Raw genomic sequence first — 20,801 nt, 5'->3', positions numbered from 1 at the left:
TTGCTATTTTACATCAACAAGGAAATACCAAAAATGTATTCTTTGATTACTTCGTATTTAATGCATGAATAATTGTTTTACACTTTGTGGTTTTATAGAGAACTTGTTGGATTAAAGGATATTTTAAGTCATAGTTAATATGTAATTGTACATAAATATTAATAGATATTTGTAGGGGCATTACATCGCATTAAGACTCAAAAATTTTAGTTTTTCCATAATCCTTTGCGAATAATATGTCCGCACTTCCGCTTAATAGTAAGCGCGACGTGGATTATTCTGTAAAAAATTTACGCAATAAAATTCATAAATTCAGTTAATTAAAAAAGAAAAGAAAATAATACCAGTGGATTGGGTCGAAAACGATAAGCTAACATCATGCGTTTACGGTAGGCATCATACTCATTGTCGCAATCCTCAGGCGTAGCGGCGCTGGCCACACCCAGACCTTGGTTACCGTCCCTTTGTGGTGCCCTTAAAGTTTAGTCAGTTTTGAGCTTCAATTTACTTATTACGAGTATTTTACAAGTATAAATATAAGTGGAAATATGAACGATAACTTAGACAAAAGAAGAAAAAACGTTAACTTCGGTTGCACCGAAACCACGTTTCCTTCTGGGTGTTACAAACTTCGTGACAAACTTAATACACCCCGTTGTGCAGGGTATAAATATAATTCGTTTTATACTCACTTATTAACTGGATCAACTATACCGCCGCCATCTGTGCCCAAACCTTGTCCCTCTTTCCAGCCTAATTTTTGTAACATTTGAAAACCAATATTGTCCTCCTTCAATTTGTACTCTTTGTAATCGCTCAAATCGGGTTGACGGTTACTCTTCTTCGCTTCATATTGTTCCATGAACTTCTTTAACTCTTCGGGTGGCAAAAAGTCACCGATGTGATGTTTGCCCTCACTTTGTTTCGTCAATGCTGTTGCCCATAATTTGGTGGCTTCCATCTCAGCGCAACGTAGTTTATGCTCCCATGTGCCACCATCGACGTCCTCATCTGAGTCGTATTCATATTTGAATTTACCGCTGCGTGCGAGTCGATCGATTTCTTGTCGTTTTCTCATCATGTCCTGATACAACAGATTCACTTTATAGTGCTCTTCGCACTTCTTCCAGTCCTCTTCGCTTAGATTAGTGGAACCATAATTAAGGCGCGCATATTGCAGCAATGCTGGATCATTGCGTGTTATGGCGCTTAGCATCGGTTTATTTTGATTGGCGAACGAAGTAGGTACATCTAAGTTACAAAATTTACATTACTAAATATAATATGCGAGATATCAACAGATTTAACTTTGCTCACTTGGCAATGTATCTGATGCGGCACCGGCACTGGTAGACGCCAGCACTTTTTCGCCCCAGCGACTTTTACGCTGTTTCTTGCGTTCTAGCCGACGTTGCTCCTCCAACTCGGCCTCAGCCTCGCGTTCTTGGCGCTCTTCTTCGCTCAACTCATTGCGGCACTCTATGCGACGCTTTAAGTTATCACGATTGCGATCCAACATACCGCGCATATATTCGTCATCAGAGTCCACATCACCGCTTATTGCCGACTCTGGGTCATATTTGTCAGCTGCATCATGTTGATTTTCATCTTGCGGCGATGATTGTTCACGCTGTTGTTGCAGTTGTCTTTGCTTCTGATGGTAGCGGTAGAGCGCCTCTTGTTGATGCTCTTGTAGCTCGCCACTGTCGCTAGAATCCTCATCCACTTCAACCGGATTGTGATTCTCCGAGCGCGTTAGCAGCTGATTTTGCCTTTGCTGGTGCGTTGGCGATTTACACTGCTGTTGACTTTGCTGTTGCACCTGTTGATCGTGTTGCGTGCGGCAACGATGTCCATTCAATTGTTGCCGGTAATTTTGATATTGCTCGCAATTTTTTTCAAACAGAAACCTAAATTAAAATTCGAATAAAAACGATAATAAAAACAAACGTAAATCCAAAAAAAAAAAACATTTTTATATATTAACTGTAGCGCTGATACTGTTTATCGATTTTGTCCTGCGCTCAATGCTTGGATGCCTTTTTTTAACTATTTTACTGGCATTTTACTTTAATCGTTTGGACGCTCTCGCATAGACGAAAACGTTGGTACTCAACTCCCATTCAAAGAAAATCCTGAGGTCAACACCAACGGATTGCTGACTCACGCTGAAATCCCGTTAACAGTTGATGTTGCTTTATTGCTCCAAAACGAGGTAGAAAATGTGGTAAATTCGTTGTATATTACAAAAATGTTCATATCCACCAACCATGTATTTCATTTTAGACTAGCTAATTTCAACTACACATACTTTTATAACCAAATAAAAAAAGTTCAAAAACTGCTCATTTACATGAATAGTGTCATAACTCAAAAACGCAACAATTTTTAGTTTAAGTATGCAGTAACGTGCGCAATGTCATTGTCCATATTGTGAAATGGATTCTGATGCGTAGAAAAGTAAACAGTCGAGAAAAGAATGTCACGTTATTCCACTTGTTAGGGACATCATATTTTTACCACAACAACGACACATATCGAGTTATGCGAGGGTGAAGCTTGTCTTTTTTTCAGAAATAACAATATTTTTGTGATATTGACGAAGAGGTAATTCAACATTTCATGCCAATAAGCACACATTTAACTTATGATAGTGGAATTGATTTATATTTAACGTCACAATTCAAAGTTGCAGATGTTAACACCCAAGAAAAAACTTTAGTACACTCTATTTAGCTCACTTATGCCCAGCATTTCATTTAATATATTACATGTCACTAGTTTATTCAATAAAGCTAATAGGAGGCAATAGAAAACATTAACTGCTCGCCTTAAAAAACGACTTTTTTGAGTTATGACATTATTCATATAAATAAGCGATTTTTTTCTTATGTACATATGTATGTATGTATGTTGTTGGAGCGGCTGAAAACATGTCACATATAGTTTTAGGTCTGCTGCCGCGTTTATAGTACTGAATAAAAAATCGGACCTGTGCCGATTGTAGGCCCAACTGTTGTCGGTAAATCATTGCACATACACAAGTAGCAATTAGAATGAATAGATATTGTGAGAATTAGCCGTAGGCCAAAGTTATTAGCATGTGCTTGTAAGTCTATTATGCACGACTGAAGCCGTATTAAGCCTTTTGACATTGGCCTCGCGCATTTTCTTTCATTTAATAGGTTAGAGGTAGTCAGAATTTAAAAGAAAAAAAAAACAAATTATTTGTTTTGCAATTTCTTAAAGTATATTATCTAAGAAATTTTCCCTGAAAATTTTGAATAACAAAACTTCAAATGCGTTTTTCCCGAAACTATTTAGGTTTTTTGAACTGGTGACCACAATAGCCAAAAAAAACTGTTCCGACAGATTTCAATGAAATTTATACAGCTTTTTGAAAACATGAAAAACGAATACCCTGCTCGAAGGATTTTTTTGTTAATTTTGATTTTTTATAAACAATTAACTGTGGGTTTTTTGGTTGGAAAACCTAAAAAATATTTCAATAGCGCGTCATTTTGTTGATTAAAAGCAGCTTCGATCAGATCACTTGATTACGTAATAATAAAACACTTTGTGGTCCGATTGATTTTAGATGATAAATCAGTTATGGTCACCGCAAGGAGCTTCCGTTGGAACTTGATCGACATAAACACTCACTAGTTTTAAAATTACTATTTTTTTTTAATTTCAATCAAGTCAGGTCGAACTCTTATTTAATGATGTAAATTTAAAAAAGGATTTCCAGGCAAAAAAAATATTTAAGATTGTAATTTTTTCATGTCTCTGACTACACTTAACCCCTTAAATACTAATACTACGTTTTCCGTAAATGTATATGTTTTGTACCGCAAACAAAAAAAAATACATAGTATGATATGCAACAACAAAATTTACCACAATGCCGGATGCAGTTCGTTTTTATACGAACGTATTTTATCTTCATAACCATCCCCATTTTCGCCAACCAACTCGATTAAGTGTTCAACAGTTGTTGGTAACTGTATGCGCGAGCAACTGTGGTCATTGTTGTCTGAAAAAACTACATAAAATCCTTTAAAATCAAGCTTAGCGAAGAAGGCACCAACAAATTTATGTATGTATGTATGTATAAGAAAACTGGAATCAAAAAAAAAAATCTGCCTTAGTTTAGCCACAGCTAAAAAGCTCACTGAAGCAGCCTTATTTGTAAAATAATAATCCAATGATATATCATTTAAGAAACAAAGTTAATTATAAGATTTTGACACCTATTAGATTGTGTCGAATATGGTTAAGGCGCTTTCGGGCAAGAGAAATATCCATACATAAACAAATTGGCGTTTTTCCCAACTTTACTTAAGAATTGCGCATTAATACACACCTGCATTTAGAGTGGGACTGCTTTGATCTTCGACTTGTTGTTGTTGCGGCGGCGGAGGTGGTGGCGGTGTTTGCTGTGATAGTTGTTGCTGTTGTGGTGGTTGCTGCTGATGGTTGGCTGAAAATTGCTGTGGATGTTGTAATAGTGCCGGCAATTGATCTTGCAATTGTTGCAACTGTGGCGGTAGTTGCGGTAGTTGCGGAGGTGGCGGTGGTGGTTTTGTATGGTCACTTAATGGTTTTTGCATCTGTTGCAATTGTTGATGTGATTGGATTTGATCGTGTTGTTGTAGCTGTTGCGATTGTTGTGGCTGTTGTGATTGTTGTGCTTGCAATACCTGATGATGCCTTTGTTGTATACCATGTGGCATTTGAATTGCCTCCACGTTCATCTGTGGATTCGGTATGGCATTCAAATCAAATTCCTTAGGCGCCGGTATAGTATTCAGTTGCATGGGCTCAGGCGCCGGTATCATATAGAGTGGTCCCAACGTTAAAGCCATGGGCAGCTGAGGTGGAGGAGGTGGAGGCGGTGCGGCCGCAAAAAATGCTCCCGGCATAGGATGGGGCGGTGGCACAGGCGGCGGTTGTGGTGGATGATTAAAAAGAAATTGTGGTTGTGCTGGTGGTGGTGGGTGCAAAAGACTTCCTTGAGGTGACTGTTGCTGGATTGCTGTCTGTGGCTGATGTTGTAGCGTTGGTAGTTGCTGAAGCTGAGTTTGTTGCGGCGGTTGTAATGACCGCATAAGCTGCTGTGGTGGCAAGGGTACCGAGTGTTGATGCTGCATTGGTGCTGGAGTCATCGACGCTACAATTGGATGCGACAGAGATTGCTGAATAGTTGGTTGTGAAATCGTTTGTTGTTGAGGTGCTTGCAAAATGTGGTGCTGACCTTGCACAGTCGAGTCTATTGACCTATTCGATTCCACTACACTGTCTTCGGTAGACTGAGATGCAGACGGCTGATCAGATACTGCAGAATCTGCATTTGAATCTGGCCTATAAATTAACAAATTTTTACTGGTGTGTAAAATTATGAATTTAAAACCACACTCTAGATGTACTCACGCTGATATAGCCTGTGTTTGCTTTGGCTCATGTTTCTCTAAAATTTTTTTGAAGTTTTCCAAAAATGACCCATCATTACAAAAAGAATTAACAACTTTTGGTGGTGGTTGTTCAGTAACCGGCGCCTGTAAACGTTTTAAACCAAATGAGATTTTTCCAGTTTTTCCGGTGAAACTATTCAACGATTTTGCGGTAGGTGTGTCCGCTATTTCCTCCTTTTTACTTTTTACCAACGAATCACTAACCAAATCGTAGATATTAAAATGTTTTTTTCACAAATTATATTTTGATGTACAAACCTTTTATCACTAGGGGATGGCTTTTCTTTAGGTGTCAACTCAGTAGTGATTAACGTTGGTAGTGAAGTGTCATCCTTTTTAGTATCCGCACTCGTCTCATTTATTACTTCAGGGGTTTCAGTGCCATTAACGTCCGACTTCATTTTTGCAGCTAAAGTCTGTGCTGCTGCCACTGCTTTAGCCAGTTGCGCTGTTCTTTGTTTCTCCAAAATTTCCTGTCGCTTCTTTGCTATTATCTCCTCCTGCTTTGTCATCTGAGCAAAACGATCGATGCGTGCATTGTTGCGTTGCGCCATATTTGTGTCTCCTCTTTATTCTAGTATAGCTATTAGCCTATTAATATAACCTCTAATCAGTGTCCTTCCTTCAGACACTCACAAGATACACGCACAAATTCTATAACTTTAGAATTTGATGCTATTTATATTTAAAAAAAATCTATATAGTTTACTTGCACATCTTTGTGTATATGTGTATGTAATCACTTGTCCAATGCAACTGCAATCTTACATAAAATTATTACAACAAAATTACACTTTGTAGAATAATTTTTATTTGTGAATTCCTCAAATTATAGGAAGATATTTGTATTATATGAGCATTATCTTTACAATAAAACTCTCAAATAGCCACACTTAAAATGCAATTTTTCGTAGCAGAGCAAAAAATTTTATCTGCGAAAAAGGAATAACAGAAATACGAATGACATATCAAGTATACAGTGTTGTATCTTCACCACTTAACTCCCTTTTAAGGGGTAAAAATTGTAATTTTTAGCTCTACACAAAATGATGGAGACCAACAATAGAAGTAAATATTTAAAAATAAATTTTTAATATTTTACGCATATATGCCAAAACTTACCACCAATATTCCTAAGGAATATTTCTTTTATATAAGAGCGAGTGGCATTTTAATATTTTAATTCTTCGTTATTAATATTAAATCAAAACTTATTAGTTTGTTAAGAAAAACTCGTCTATATTAGTAGATTGGATATTGCATTTTTATATCTGGATTTTTTTTAACAGTTTATTTGTATGTTTGCGTTATAGAATATGAAGCTTATACATTAGAATGTATGTAGATTATTTTCATAATAATAATGTATACATTTATATTTTTAACTAAAAAAGCTACACAAAATCTGTTATATTTCGCTAACTACACTAATAGACTATTACGCTACCTTTTGTATAGCCTCCTTAATACGAAAGTAGAAACAAGGAACAAAATTGTATATGTTAGAAAGACTAATAGTAAAAGCATAAAATGTTTTATGGTTTAAGTAAAAACCTAATCACAAGAAATAAAAATAAGTCAATTTTATAATATAAAATATAACTGTAGTTCTCCTTCGTGCAAAAGCTCTTAAATAATTGATAATGAAAACTAAGTAATAATATATCATAAACATATTAACAAAATACCGTGTATTCTCATTTAAGAAACTTACACATTTAACATATTTTATTAAAAAACCAATTATGTTAATAATTGAATTTTTTTATATTATAATATTTCTTAACGCTGAACTGATTTTGGAGTTTTTAAATTTTTTAAATGAACTAGTTGATCTTCTGGATACAATATATGATACATAATCAATATTTTTAATTTTTTTACGTTTCAAAGTCTATATTCGTAAATAGGTCTCAATGTCATGGCAATTTTGCTAACAATTTTTTACTTATATTCAAACATACCTAAGAAACAACTGTTCATTATACACACATATATTAAATAGATTTCAAATGCGCTTTAACAAATAGCGATTTTATGGATTTAGAACATATTTCGTAAGTTTTCGCTTTCTATTCAATTATATTTAGGTACAATTAGTCCCTGCAGCATGTCAAAGCTATTTCCATCCGGTTGAACTGATACTATTGTACCATCAATTGTCCTAACTTGAAGATAACCAACATCGTCAATACCAATGACAGTCGCCTCTTGTTGGCTTCCAAACTTGTCGCATATATTTACCTTTTGTAAACTATAAAAAATTAGGAATGATATATATTAATACAAACAAATTTAGTCAAATTAATACTTATGCAGCCAATGTTCGTGATAGAGTTCATAAAAGTAATCAAAATCGCCCGACTTCACCTTCTCCAGAATGTTTTCAATTTCATTAAATGTTAACGCAATGAATTCCTCATATTTAAATATTGGTATATTCGTACGATTTGTCTGATTATATTTTGCAATAATGGAATTGATACAAGTTGTAGGTTTTTCATTATCCAAATTAATTCCGCATCCTATATTTGCTATGATTTTCGATCCGAACATTGTTGTTTTCACAATAAGACCACCAATCTTTTGCACGCCATTTGCATAAATATCATTGGGCCATTTTAAACGAATGTCAAGATCCTTTTAAAGAGAAAACGTTTTGAATTTTAAATACTTTTTATTTTTATCGGGGAAAAAAATTAATGTACAAGCAAGATTAATTTTATCATTAATCATTTATGAATTATGTGGCAACCCGTTCATTATTTTCTGTTATTGCTGATATTCGTGCAATCGCTATTTTACTTACTCGCTAGTTTAGTTGTCTCTAAAATACTACAAATTTTTCAGCACGAGTTTTTACCGAAAAATTACGTTTATTTTCTCTTAAAAAAGGCAGCCTATAACAAAGTTGCTTTAAAAGAAAAAGTAAGTGAAATTCTTTTGAAGTGTGTTCAAATAAAAGAATATTAAATCTAAAATACAATATACAAATAGTAAATGTATTTCTCAAATATTGTCTTTGAAGTCGCAATGAACTGTGCTATTCGAATAAAAAAAGGATGTATTTGTAATCACAATGCCTCCAGAATTGGCGTCGAAATCACTTTGAAGATATAATTGCATATACAAGTGTAACTGAATGGTTTACTGATTTGCATTTCATGTTTCTAAGCTATTATTCTACACTTGCGAACTTAACTCATATACAAATGAAAAATCGATTATGTTGGGTTGTACTTTTTTTGGTACGTATTTTTCGTTACCACCTAAGGATACGCTAGACAAGTAGTTAAGACGGACGGTGGAAGAAACGAATGATATGCGGCAAAAAGCCGACTTCGACCGAGACCAAACCAACATAAAAACAACAAAAGCAAAAAAAAAAATGTGTGATCATAATGATACCACCCGAAAAATGTATTTTGAGTTTCAGCAATCTATAAACAATGTATATATGTATGGGTATTTATAAAAAATAATTAAAAATATTGTACTAGTTACTTTCCATAACAAGTCTAATTTACTTCAGTATATTCATTTTGTGTTTTTAATGCAGTAACCGGATAGTACTCCACCCTGCCATCGACACCATCGCTACCCCCTGAAAAATGACCACAACATCCGCAGATACAGCTCCGCTACCGGTCAACGATCTTGATGTCATACAGGATATGATAGACATTTCGGCCGATCGTTTAGAGGGTTTGCGTACACAATGTGCCACAAGCGCTACTTTAACTCAGCAAGAAATCCGTAGTCTTGAGTCGAAATTAGTTCGAATGTTCTCAAAATTGTTATTAACCAAATCACGTTTAAATGAAAGGATACCAGCAAGCGGTTTATCACATACTACTAGCACGGAGCTAAAAAAATGGCTACGAGTTGTTGGAATAAGTCAAGAATCATCAAATATTTGTCTGACCCGATTGTCCACATTAGAGCAACTTCTAGAACAAAGTGATGAGGAACTTAAGCATTTGTTAAGCAATAATTCGAGTTATCGAAAAGATGAAGATATAAGAAGGCTTACAACTGCTATGCAGAACTTACGTAAATGTAAAGAAAGCCTAAACATTCTGGAGGGTGAAAACTCCACCAATAGCGCCATAGGTGGAAATAATGTTTCTACTGAAAAGAAGGAACCTCTGACTGAACAATTGTTTTGGGACTCATGGGATCGTCATCATAATCATCACCATCACCGTAGCAGTATGGGAAATATCGGCGTAACAGCCTCGCCACGACCACATCGAATGCTTGCCAAACAAGGAAAACCACACCATCACCAATCAGCGGGAAATAGTCGTCAGTCGCCTTCTCACGATCACACTTGTAAATCATCATCAACTGCTGCAATCAATAATGCCACTGACGATTTGTCTAGTATACAAAGTTCTACACTAACACTGACGCTAACACCATCCCCACCTAATTCTCCATTCACACCCACTAGTATAATCAGCAATTTCAGTACGGTTTGCAGTGGAGGAAGCAGTGTAAATGGCACACCACAACGTAGCAAACCGGCTGGCACACCACCGCCAATGAAAAAACATCAGACGTTATTATCCAACATGCAACAACATACACCTACACATATTTCCAGTATTATTTCCAATATACCTGCCAGCAATCCGGACGGTACAATGATACCATTAGCCAAATCCAAATCAAATGGGTCTCAATTTCGCGACACGCCATTGTCAAGTACTGGTTCACCACAATCACAATCATTAGCGTCATCGGTAGTTGGCGCATCAATGATGACTAACAACAAATCGACATTGTCACGTTCCCGCCTGAACACCGATCCTAGCCCTGATAGTTTTTCGTCTGCTAGCTCGGATGTTTTTGTAGAAAATAATAATAATCCAAACAATCTTCAAGTACCACGATCTCCGGGCACATTGCCATTAGGCATGGGGCACACGATATCACATCGTTTTGCCAAGGTCTTCCAGGTGATGTCAACGTGTGACCTTTGTCAAAAACAAATGTTCTTCGGTTTGAAGTGCAAAGAATGCAAGTATCGTTGTCATAAGGACTGTGAACAAAATGTACCACCATCATGTGGCCTACCCTCGGAATTTGTTGATGAATTTAAGAAAACAATTAATGATCATGGAGGATTTGCTTCGTTGCAACATAGTCAGACCACAGCGAATACATCACCAATTCAAAGGCAAAAGCGTGATAGTAGTTCACCTGCCTCGAGTTGTAATAGCTCAAGTCCATCTAGTCCAGCACTATTCAATCTCCAACAACAACAGGTAACAGCACATGCGGGAGCTGTTTTCATTCCGAGCGGTGGTAATATGATGAGCTCTTCCGGTGGTGGCAGCTCAAGTACGAGCTCTAACATGCTATCCACTCCATCCTCATTCCACAAGCACGCAAGTCTTTTCAATTTTCCAGATGTAACCATCACATCTAACTGTAATCAAGCTGCGGGTGGTACTACGCAAACACTTTATTCGTCGCAAACCAGTGGGACGGATTCTACGAGTGGCGAATTCAATTGCTCTCAGCAGTCTGATTTCCACGATTGCAACAATTCGCTCACATCTTCAATCAACAAATCCAGTCATGGTAGTGACAGTTTATCAAACAACACTGTTGTTACATGCGTGGGATCTTATTATAGCTGTACTAATGTTCCGAGCGTAACTGCTTCCACAAATAGCACCGTACATTCCATCAGCTCAAGCATAGTCAGCACAACAGGTTCGTTTTACCCGCGTAAACTCAGCTCAGCCGGTGTCGATAAGCGCGATCCATTTTCCGAACTTGCCGATACACACAAATCCAATGATAGTGATAAAACCGTCTCATTGTCGGGTAGTACTTCAGCCAGTACGGACTCTGATCGCACACCGATCAGATTAGATTCTACCGAAGATGGTGATTCGGGAAATTGGCCGAGACAAAATTCTTTGTCCCTCAAAGAATGGGATATACCCTATGACGATTTGCATTTGTTGGAATCAATCGGAAAAGGACGTTTCGGTACCGTACATCGGGCATTGTGGCATGGTGATGTGGCGGTTAAATTACTCAAAGAAGACTACTTGGACGATGAGCACATGTTAGAGGCATTTAAATTGGAAGTGGCCAATTTTAAGAAGACTCGCCATGAAAATTTAGTACTATTTATGGGTGCATGCATGAACCCACCCCATTTAGCCATTGTTACGTCATTGTGTAAAGGCAATACACTTTACACCTACATTCACGCACGTCGCGATAAATTTACCATCAACCGTACAACGCTTGTAGCACAACAAATCTCACAAGGTATGGGCTATCTTCACGCTCGTGGCATTCATCACAAAGACTTACGCACAAAGAATATTTTCTTAGAGAACGGAAAAGTGATTATCACCGATTTCGGTCTATTTAGTTCCACTAAATTACTATATTGCGAAATGGGTCTAGGAGTGCCTAATGGGTGGCTATGCTACTTGGCACCTGAACTGATGCGTGCCCTAATGCCAGTTAAACCGACCGAAGAAATTTTACCCTTCTCAAAGGCATCGGATGTGTATTCCTTCGGGACAGTGTGGTATGAGCTTTTATGTGGCGAATTTCCCTTCAAGTCCCAGCCACCGGAATCGGTCATTTGGCAGGTGGGACGCGGTATGAAGCAAACATTAGCCAACTTGCAGACGTCGCGTGATGTCAAAGACATACTTATGCTCTGCTGGTCATTTCAAGCGGACGACAGGCCAGATTTCGCGAAATTGCTTTCGCTTTTGGAGCGATTGCCGAAAAAACGTTTGGCGCGCAGCCCCTCACACCCCGTACAATTGTCACGTTCAGCAGAGTCAGTATTTTAATCAAATCCACAGTATGTTGTGTACCTCATCAAAGGCGGGGCCACCCAAAGGAACTGAGACACATGTGTACATACATACTATATGTATCAACGCATATTTATAAATTGAGTGTAGCACTTTGGCAAGTGGCACAAAAACAAAAAAAAAACAATTGTAAACTAGATTTAAGTATTAAAAGCGAACACATTTATGTTTAAATGTAAATGCACATGCTTAATGTGTATGTTTATCAATATACCCGTAATAAGTATACTACTGTCAAGTACAATTTTCAAAGAAATTACATTATTAATTGATAATCATTGTAAATAATTGTTGATAAAAAAATACAGGAAAGATTTAAGAACATTAGATGAAGTGTTTAAATTATATTGTACGAAATTTATAACATTTATTTAATTCCTATTACGTACTAAGTACAAATAAATGTAGCTTTTCATTTATTTTTTAAGAATCTTCTTTATGATTATGTTATATGTGAGTATATGATGCTTCGGGGACGTTAGAAATAATAATTGTCAGACATTGTTTCGAAACAATGCAATTGTAAATACATAATGTTTTGATAATTAAAACGACTAATGCACATTTTACAGATAACCAAAAGACAGTAATTCCAGTGAGATATGCAAACATGATAATGAGATACATACATAAATATGGCACGTATACATATATGTACAAATAAGTGAGCCATATTGCAAAATTGAATATCTAAAATTTAATTGTTTATGTACGTACCTATGTATATGAAAGAATTTAGGGTATGAATTGTATGGCATATTGGCTTTAAATACCAAGAGAATAATAATCTATTGTTATCCGATGCGATACCCAAACAACATTAAAATGTGATGAAGTTGCGAAAGGTTAAATAAATGAATATAATTGAGCTGAACATTGTTGTTACACTGCATATATTATTAGGAAATTGGGCACCAACGGGCTTATTCTTGCTAAGACCCGAACTAGTGTTCCAAAAAGCGCAGTTCGGTGTTGAAATTTGCATCTACATTAAAGTCGTAATCGCTTTTTTTAGAAAGGATTTTTAATACACTCCCGTCTGATATTTAAGAACTCCCCTAAATCGTTCCAAGGACTATGTTACGGATTGCTCATGTATGGCATTGGTATAGATATACATATTTGTACATAGAACAGCACAAAAATTTAAGTGCACTGCTTGGCACATTTTGTAATAATAAAGCAAAGTTAGAATACCCTTCACAAAAAGCAAGAACTTGATTTTTATCAGAAATTGTAGCGTTGCCTTGAAAAATAATCCGTATAAAACTTCGTTGTTGTTATTTTTGTTGTTGTAATGTTTATCTCAATAATCCAGAAAAATTTCATCAAGATATCTTGTCAATTGAAATAGTTTTCTATACATGAACTTGACTTTGTTCGTTCAATTTGTGTATATGTATGCTATAGAGATCCGATCTAAAAATTGTGTTCGGAAATTGTAAAGTTATCTCCGAAAATATTATATGTCAAACTTCGTGAAAATATCTCAATAAATAAAAAAGATGTCCATACAAGGACATGATTTTAACCGTTCAGTTTTTACAGCGGTAATACATATGTATGTATTTGCCTTGAACAAAAATCTGTGTTACATATGGTGACATATTTTAATAAATAAAAAGGTTTTCCATAAAATAACGTAATTTTGAACGTTCAGCTTCTATGGCTTTTGTGGAGAATAAAATGTGTGCAAAATTTCAGATTGATATCTCAAAAACTGAAAAACCACTTCGCGTATATACAGACATACGGACATGACCAAGTACAGTCAGCTAGTCGCGCCGATCTTTTATTTATATACTTTATAGGGTCTTCGACGTTTCCTTCTGGGTGTTACAAACTACGTGGAAAATTAATATATCCTGTTCAGGGTTATAATGATTATGTGTAAATCTCTACTACAAACATATTTGAAATATTTTAGTTTTCGGTTCGACTATGATATCTCATACAGATATTTTAGAATTAAAACAATTTATTTTCGTTCAATTTACAACAATAATTTCATATTTTAGAAACCATATAGCCCTCAATTATACTCCTGACCGATTCAAGATTTTCCTGCTAAATCTTTAACGCTATAAAACATATGGAAATATTGTTATTTCTTACCTTATACGTCGGATTTCCTTTCAATGTGGTCACCATAGCCAAACCAATGATGTGTTGCAATAATGGCAGACGTCTACCCAAGGCTGAATCCAACGACAAATGTAATTGCAACGAAAACATAGCGCAACCGAGAGGGCTAATCCACTACACAGAAAAAACAGAAGTAATTAAAATTTCAGCCACGTTTGAGTCTGAAGAAAAGGAACTTCGTGTATAAGAGTTATCCTCACCTGATTGTTGCTACGTCCAACACCTTCCATTTGTTGACGCACCAAAACCGCAATGCCGTCCACTAGCTCCAGATCGCTTATTACATTCATGCTGGTACTTACCACGGGTGCATATATGACGAGCCGTCCAATATATTTGGTTTTTAAATTCTATATAAAGAAAAAAGTTTTGTGTAAAATGCATCAAGTAAACATTTTTGTTATTTTTATAAAATCATAGAATAGTAATAATATATTATTTCTCTTGTTTTACATATGTATATGATTTCTCATGATTTCATTTACTTAATTAGCTTACTTACATCAAAGTATTCCACGGTTGAAAAATCCTCCGGACAGGAATGTATCAGTATTGGCAGAACATTTGTATTAGCGCTTTTGGGTTTATCACCCTTATCGCAAAACTGCATGGTCAATTTGGAAGTGGTTATAATGTTACTCTTAGCTCCAGAAGTCTTAATTTTCTCCAACAATTCAAATTTTGACTGTAAAAATTAAAAAAAAAATAACAGTAAATTTCCGTTGCGAGAGTTTTTATTGCTTAAACAAATTAATCAATAACTATTTCTATCATTTCTGTATATTATACAGGTAAAGTAAGCCCAGAAGTTATTATACCCTGAATAGGGTATATTAAGATCGCCACGAAGTTTGTAATGCCAATGAAATTTGTGAAGTTTACGGAGACGATTCTGTATCAGTTCATGCAGATGTTAGCACAACAATGTCTCGCACGCTTTCGTTCTGGAATTTTCGAAATTTCGATTTACACTGATGGAATAATGTCTCTAGCGGAAAAATGGCAATAAGCGGTCGACCAAAATGGTACATATTTGTTTATTTATTTATTAGTATAAATAATATAAGATAAAAAGCCCTTTTAAATTTTGTGGGGTTTTACTTTTCTTACTTAGGCACAGTTTAACTCGAAAATAAAGAGCTTATTTACGTTGGATCTGTTTTTAGGGCAAAACAGGAAACATAAGAGGCACTTGCAAAATAAAACAACATGGGAAATAACGGACACAAAATATAACATATGTATGTACATATACATATATGTATTTTTTTTTTTTGTAGCATCCTTACCTCGTGTCTCCCAAGAAAATACGCTTCCTGATATGTGCATTTGGCGCCGTTGGTATTTAATTGCTGTACGCTTATATCCAAATGCTTATTCAGTAAGTGTGCTAAAATTTCCATTCGAACTTGTTCATTCTGCATTAGAATCTTGTACTTGGATTCGTCCATTTCGAATTGTGAAGGATTCGTTTCCAAATGTACCTTGAAAATTTATGAATTTTATTTTAGAAAATATTTTAAAATAATTATTTCAAAAACAAATATTTTTGAGAATATTCAATTTGAATATCTGATAAAACGTTTAACGTCATATTGCGAAACTTTGCGAATAGTTGTCTACCTATGAAATTAACTGAAATTCAAACTACAAACTACTATCATCCCGATTTCAAAGAGTTTTGCTTATTTCGAGATAACAATACTTTAAACTCGAGCATAATGGGTTAAATAATTTTTTTTTGTCACGATTACTGGATGCGTATTGCGTGGAGTCAGGTTTTCTATCTTGTAACTGCCAGCATTCTTTCCATTTTTTGCTGAATTCGACCACGACATATAATTGTTCTTTACAAACTATTTAGAAAAACAATTAAACAAGGTGGAATTGCACTCGCATGTATTCGGTTTAATATTTAATAATGGAGTGCCAACGCACTAAAAAATATGCTCAAAATTGTGATAAAGGATTAATGAAAATTTGAAGCTCTATCTTTATACGCAACTATTTAACGGTTGATTACCTGCGAGAAAACTGCACATCCTCCACTTTGCACGCTGTTCGCCAATAACAAACTGGGTGTATTCCACGTTTCCTCAGTGCCAAGCACTTTCACATCTAGATTGTGCACTTTACCACGAAGATCCTGAAGTTCGACAGACCTTGGACATACTAGAGCTCTAAGGGCCGATTTTTTGTTTTGTTTTTGCACCACATAAATGTATGTATGTATGTACGAAGAAATTGCCACAACACACACAAGAACGAGCAAAAGGTATAATGAAAACAAACGGAAACAGACACACAAAGAAATGTGGAGAAAATTTGAACGAAAATCGTATAAGGAAAGGGCGAATAAAAATTTGGAATAACCGAAAGAATGTTTATAATTTGAAATTCATACAAATATTCATTATTATATTCCCAAATCATTCAAAGCCAGTTTGTACAAATAGACAAAGGATAAAATAAACGAGTATGAATGAAACATATACATACATATAAATATATGTGTAGATAGTAAATATTATAAACAAACAACAATTTAATTAAATTTATAAAGGCAAGGCACAAATTTTAACATATATGTATACGCACACATAATGATGGTTGTTTTTAATAAAACAATACATAATGTTACACAAAATTAGAGAAAAAGAATTGTACAATAAAAAATGCATATAAATTAGTACATTATTCCAAAAAATGTTAAGCTAACTATACTGTGTTCGAGTTACGAATTTTTAAAACACTCGAAGTGGTCAAAACAATATATATTGGTTTTATACATTTCAATAGTGTAAGAGCAAAAATTTAACTCAGTATAAACACCTATCTCAAAATGAAGTAAAATATGTATTATTTTTTAATGATTATGGTAATTCGGTATTCAGTAATTAGACGCTGTGTTAAATACCTTGTAGGCGCATATAGATATATATGTACATATAATCAAAAAGTAAAAGCTACACCGGATGTAATATTACTAGAGAATTTAATATGACCACAATTATGCATTCCCAAACAATTGAAAAAACGTAAAAACAAAAGTGTTTACAAACATCTTGCATCATCCCTTCTCCTCAATTATGTACTATACAAATAAATTTAATTGTTTTCAGTGTAATTATGTGTAGTCTAAGCATATGATTGCGGAAGTGGTCTAAGTGAATACTTCGATTTTTCAAAAACTTACGGTTTTCTCGTAGTTGATTGTGTAGCATCGTCACTATCCGTAGAGAAGTTTTTCTTTACGGGCGAAGGTTGATAGCAAAATATATGATGCATCATTTTTATTTTTTGCCATTTATTGTACGAGAACTGCACCAGTTCATTTTCACGCACCTGTATAAAAACAAGATATTTCACTAAATAAAGCCAAAAATACGAGCAGGCAGAATTAACAGCTATTCCCTATTTTTTTTTTTTTTTTTTTGTTTATAAAACAACAATTCTTATTATGCCAGAATATAAGTGTACTTTGTTGTTTTATAAACAAAAAAAAAAAAAAAAACAACAAAGTACACTTATTCTACACTTATGTATATTCAATCACCTCGGCAGTTCGATAATTGGGCAGCACAAAATTCAGTATATCCGAACATAAGGAGAGTACTCTACCACCGCACAAAAAATAATCAACTAGTATCTCTCCAACATTTGTAGGCACATTGCCACAGACTACTAAAAGTCCCGTGTTTTTCATCCAATATTTTTGTGTTAACTGTTGAGGAGTCATTGCATAAATCGTATACCTGAAAAGAATGTCAAAAAGTATTTATGTTGAAATATAAGTTATTTTATGGTCACGTCATATTATTGACCTTTCCCGATCTAAAATATTCTTAAGCGTAGACAGTGCTCCCTCACGCGAACTAGCGCTTTCGGAATAAACAAATACATTGGTTGGTTTACTTGGGTAAGAAATATCAGTCCTCTTTAAACTTAGACCCTTTCTCTGATCTTCATTTGATAAAGCTTCACAACTTGTGGAAGCGTGTGTGGAAGTTGATAAGTCACTTTCGCTATTTTTATTTTTTTGTAGCGGTGTAGTTTCTAAAGGTATCGATTGTTGTTTTTGTGATGACGTGGATACAATTCCTGAGGCTATCTGATCAAAATCAGTAGATTGGTTCGCGCTGTTGGAAGGCATTTTGGCACGTGCTATAGTTGTTGTTATTACGGCTGCAGCCGCAGAAATGGTAATAGGTGGATCAGAGAGTGGAAGTGTTGGTGATATCAGCGCAGATTTTGCTGAAGACTTTTCTATTACTGTTGTTGATGCGGAAGCTTCGGGAACCTAAAGGATTGTTTTCAAATATAATTCATATAAACAAATACATACGCATTTATATTCAATTTATACTGACCTTGGTCGTTTTGAAGCGACTTTCGGTTCCGCTGCCACCAGAATTTGTGTTAGCAGCAACTGGCTTTCTAATTTCGGTCGGTTTAGCTTTGATTTTGGACAAAGGTGAAGCAAGTTTAACAGGTTTTTCAGTTTCTATAGTTACTTTTGTCACCATGGACGATTTACTAGGTTTAACAATTGAAGCTGTTTTGACATCCATCAGAGTGTCGGATGTTTCAGAATATTTTTCGGCATAAGTAGTTGTGCCAACAGCTTCCGGCTCTTGTAAATTACTTGACTTGGAAATCGCGACGCTTCCAGTTACCTGTTGCTCGTAAGGTATAAGATCTGGCTTAACGACAACATCACCTGTAGTTTTACCCTCTGTACGACTTTTTTGACTCTCAAACTCAGTTGCTTGATGTGCCAATACGCTCAATGCACGTAAATGCTCTAAATGTCGCTGCCAATCCTCATGACTTAAGTTCAACTCGCACTGGCGTACAGGCTTGCGCAAATGGCTGGCCAACATGTTCATGGGCTGCGGTTTACCCTCATATTTAATAGCTGGCAAATTAAGAAAAGATGTATTAATTGTATTACAAATGCATTTCTATATGTTCTTTTGAATTAAATACGACAACTTATAAAAAAAAAATAATTCACATTAATTATTAACACATAATTTATAACTAGCTTACACTCAATCCTCAGTAATTGTAGCTGATCGTTAATGAGAAATTTATTTTGTAAATATGTGGACAACAACAATTTGGTAAAATGTTCCACATCAGTCTCAATGAGCACAGCAAGATGTGAGTCAACCTTCCATGCTATTAGCTTACCAAAATTTTCAATCTGAAAAAATTAAAAACAAAGCTGTTAAAAACAATTTGAATTTTGAAACAGAGTGTAATTTCGTATTTGTGATTTAATCTGATAAATTATTTGCAAAATCAAGTTTTATATTAAACAATTAAAAATTTAGCATGTTATTTTCACATACCCGTATATGATTTGCAGAATTCTCAAACTCATAACAAGGTTGAATATCGGCTTCCAATAAGAGATGCAAAATGTCCTCTTTCCTTAAAGCAGCAAACTGATCCAAAAAAGCTTTTGGATTTGTTGAATGAGCAAAGGGAAGTAGCTTATTCTCCATTGACGCATTATTCTCATCAAATGATATCCACGGCTTTAATTGAACCACTTGCACCGGATGTAGACAGCAACCGCGATGTGAACCATTTAACCAAAGTATTTCAGAAACACGCGCAGCATTTCGGTTGTGACAAAAATCTGAAGCCGCTAATGAAGGATCTATGAACACACAAATAGGTACCATTAAATATAAACAAATGTTGATATTTAATAAGTATTTATCTCGTTTTTGTCTCACCAAAACCATCGTCATTTTCAGTAGGCAACGTATAGAATGAGATGCTGGTATTTAGAGCTAATTGCTGTCCAATTTTTGCACAGACGTTCTTTATGCGCGAAGACTGCAGGAATGTAGCAGTGGCATAATATAAAGTCAGCATATTACGCAGATTTTATAATTAAACTCGAATAGATTATATATTGCAAGTAATTAATGTACTTTATACACTTAATAACTTTCTGGATATCGAAAATTTATTGTAGGAACATTTGTATATTAATTCCTAAATCATTTTTCGGTTATATTGAAGATTATGGATTTTGGTTTCGTAATTGACGTTATTTCCGTTTCCACTGCAGTACGGATTATCGGACGTAAGATATTCTTTACATTTGTTCTTTTTTCCTTTGCCAATAATGACTTGTGAAGAAGCCTCGCTCACAATTTTAGCTATTTTGTTGTTAGTTGTCATCTATTTCACCTTTTCTTGTATTTGATTTTCAGTGTTATCGCATTATCCTAAATTGACAGTTGTTGTTATTCCGATTTGTTATCATTGTTATTTGTTTCGCCGGTTTTCCCACCTT

General features: G+C 35.1%; 3 protein-coding genes across 7 annotated transcripts; 1 reads left to right on the top strand and 2 right to left on the bottom strand.

Moving 5' to 3' along the window:
* Window positions 1–36: 36 nt before the first annotated feature.
* Window positions 37–6,165, bottom strand: LOC120766957 (SURP and G-patch domain-containing protein 1). 2 transcript variants are annotated; one of them, XM_040092746.1, is made up of 8 exons: window positions 5,733–6,165; window positions 5,434–5,673; window positions 4,367–5,364; window positions 3,901–4,045; window positions 1,309–1,910; window positions 693–1,251; window positions 345–474; window positions 37–279 (listed from the first exon to the last, which is right to left on the bottom strand). In XM_040092746.1, the coding sequence occupies exons 1-8, from the start codon at window positions 6,026–6,028 to the stop codon at window positions 253–255; spliced, it is 2,997 nt and encodes a 998-aa protein (XP_039948680.1). In that variant the 5' UTR covers window positions 6,029–6,165; the 3' UTR covers window positions 37–252. The 2 variants fall into 2 exon arrangements, with proteins under 2 accessions (XP_039948680.1, XP_039948681.1); XM_040092747.1 differs by having other exon boundaries at window positions 1,318–1,910; window positions 5,733–6,162.
* Window positions 6,153–20,727, bottom strand: LOC120766954 (biotin--protein ligase). 4 transcript variants are annotated; one of them, XM_040092741.1, is made up of 15 exons: window positions 20,233–20,727; window positions 19,840–20,153; window positions 19,535–19,691; window positions 19,020–19,400; window positions 18,853–18,938; window positions 18,307–18,782; window positions 18,039–18,237; window positions 17,679–17,827; window positions 16,506–16,662; window positions 15,772–15,966; window positions 14,985–15,167; window positions 14,683–14,832; window positions 14,453–14,596; window positions 7,786–8,114; window positions 6,153–7,728 (listed from the first exon to the last, which is right to left on the bottom strand). In XM_040092741.1, exons 1-15 carry the CDS (start codon window positions 20,372–20,374, stop codon window positions 7,551–7,553), a joined length of 3,240 nt encoding a protein of 1,079 aa, XP_039948675.1. In that variant the 5' UTR covers window positions 20,375–20,727; the 3' UTR covers window positions 6,153–7,550. The 4 variants fall into 4 exon arrangements, with proteins under 4 accessions (XP_039948675.1, XP_039948673.1, XP_039948674.1 ...); XM_040092739.1 differs by having other exon boundaries at window positions 18,853–19,400; XM_040092740.1 differs by having other exon boundaries at window positions 16,506–16,644; window positions 18,853–19,400.
* Window positions 8,192–13,211, top strand: LOC120766955 (kinase suppressor of Ras 2). Its single transcript, XM_040092744.1, has 2 exons — window positions 8,192–8,402; window positions 9,034–13,211. Exon 2 carries the CDS (start codon window positions 9,086–9,088, stop codon window positions 12,311–12,313), a length of 3,228 nt encoding a protein of 1,075 aa, XP_039948678.1. The 5' UTR covers window positions 8,192–8,402; window positions 9,034–9,085; the 3' UTR covers window positions 12,314–13,211.
* Window positions 20,728–20,801: the final 74 nt, after the last annotated feature.

Source organism: Bactrocera tryoni, chromosome 1 (assembly GCF_016617805.1).
Source record: "Bactrocera tryoni isolate S06 chromosome 1, CSIRO_BtryS06_freeze2, whole genome shotgun sequence".
Classification (NCBI taxonomy): domain Eukaryota; kingdom Metazoa; phylum Arthropoda; class Insecta; order Diptera; family Tephritidae; genus Bactrocera; species Bactrocera tryoni.
This window is presented reverse-complemented; position numbering and strand designations above follow the sequence as displayed.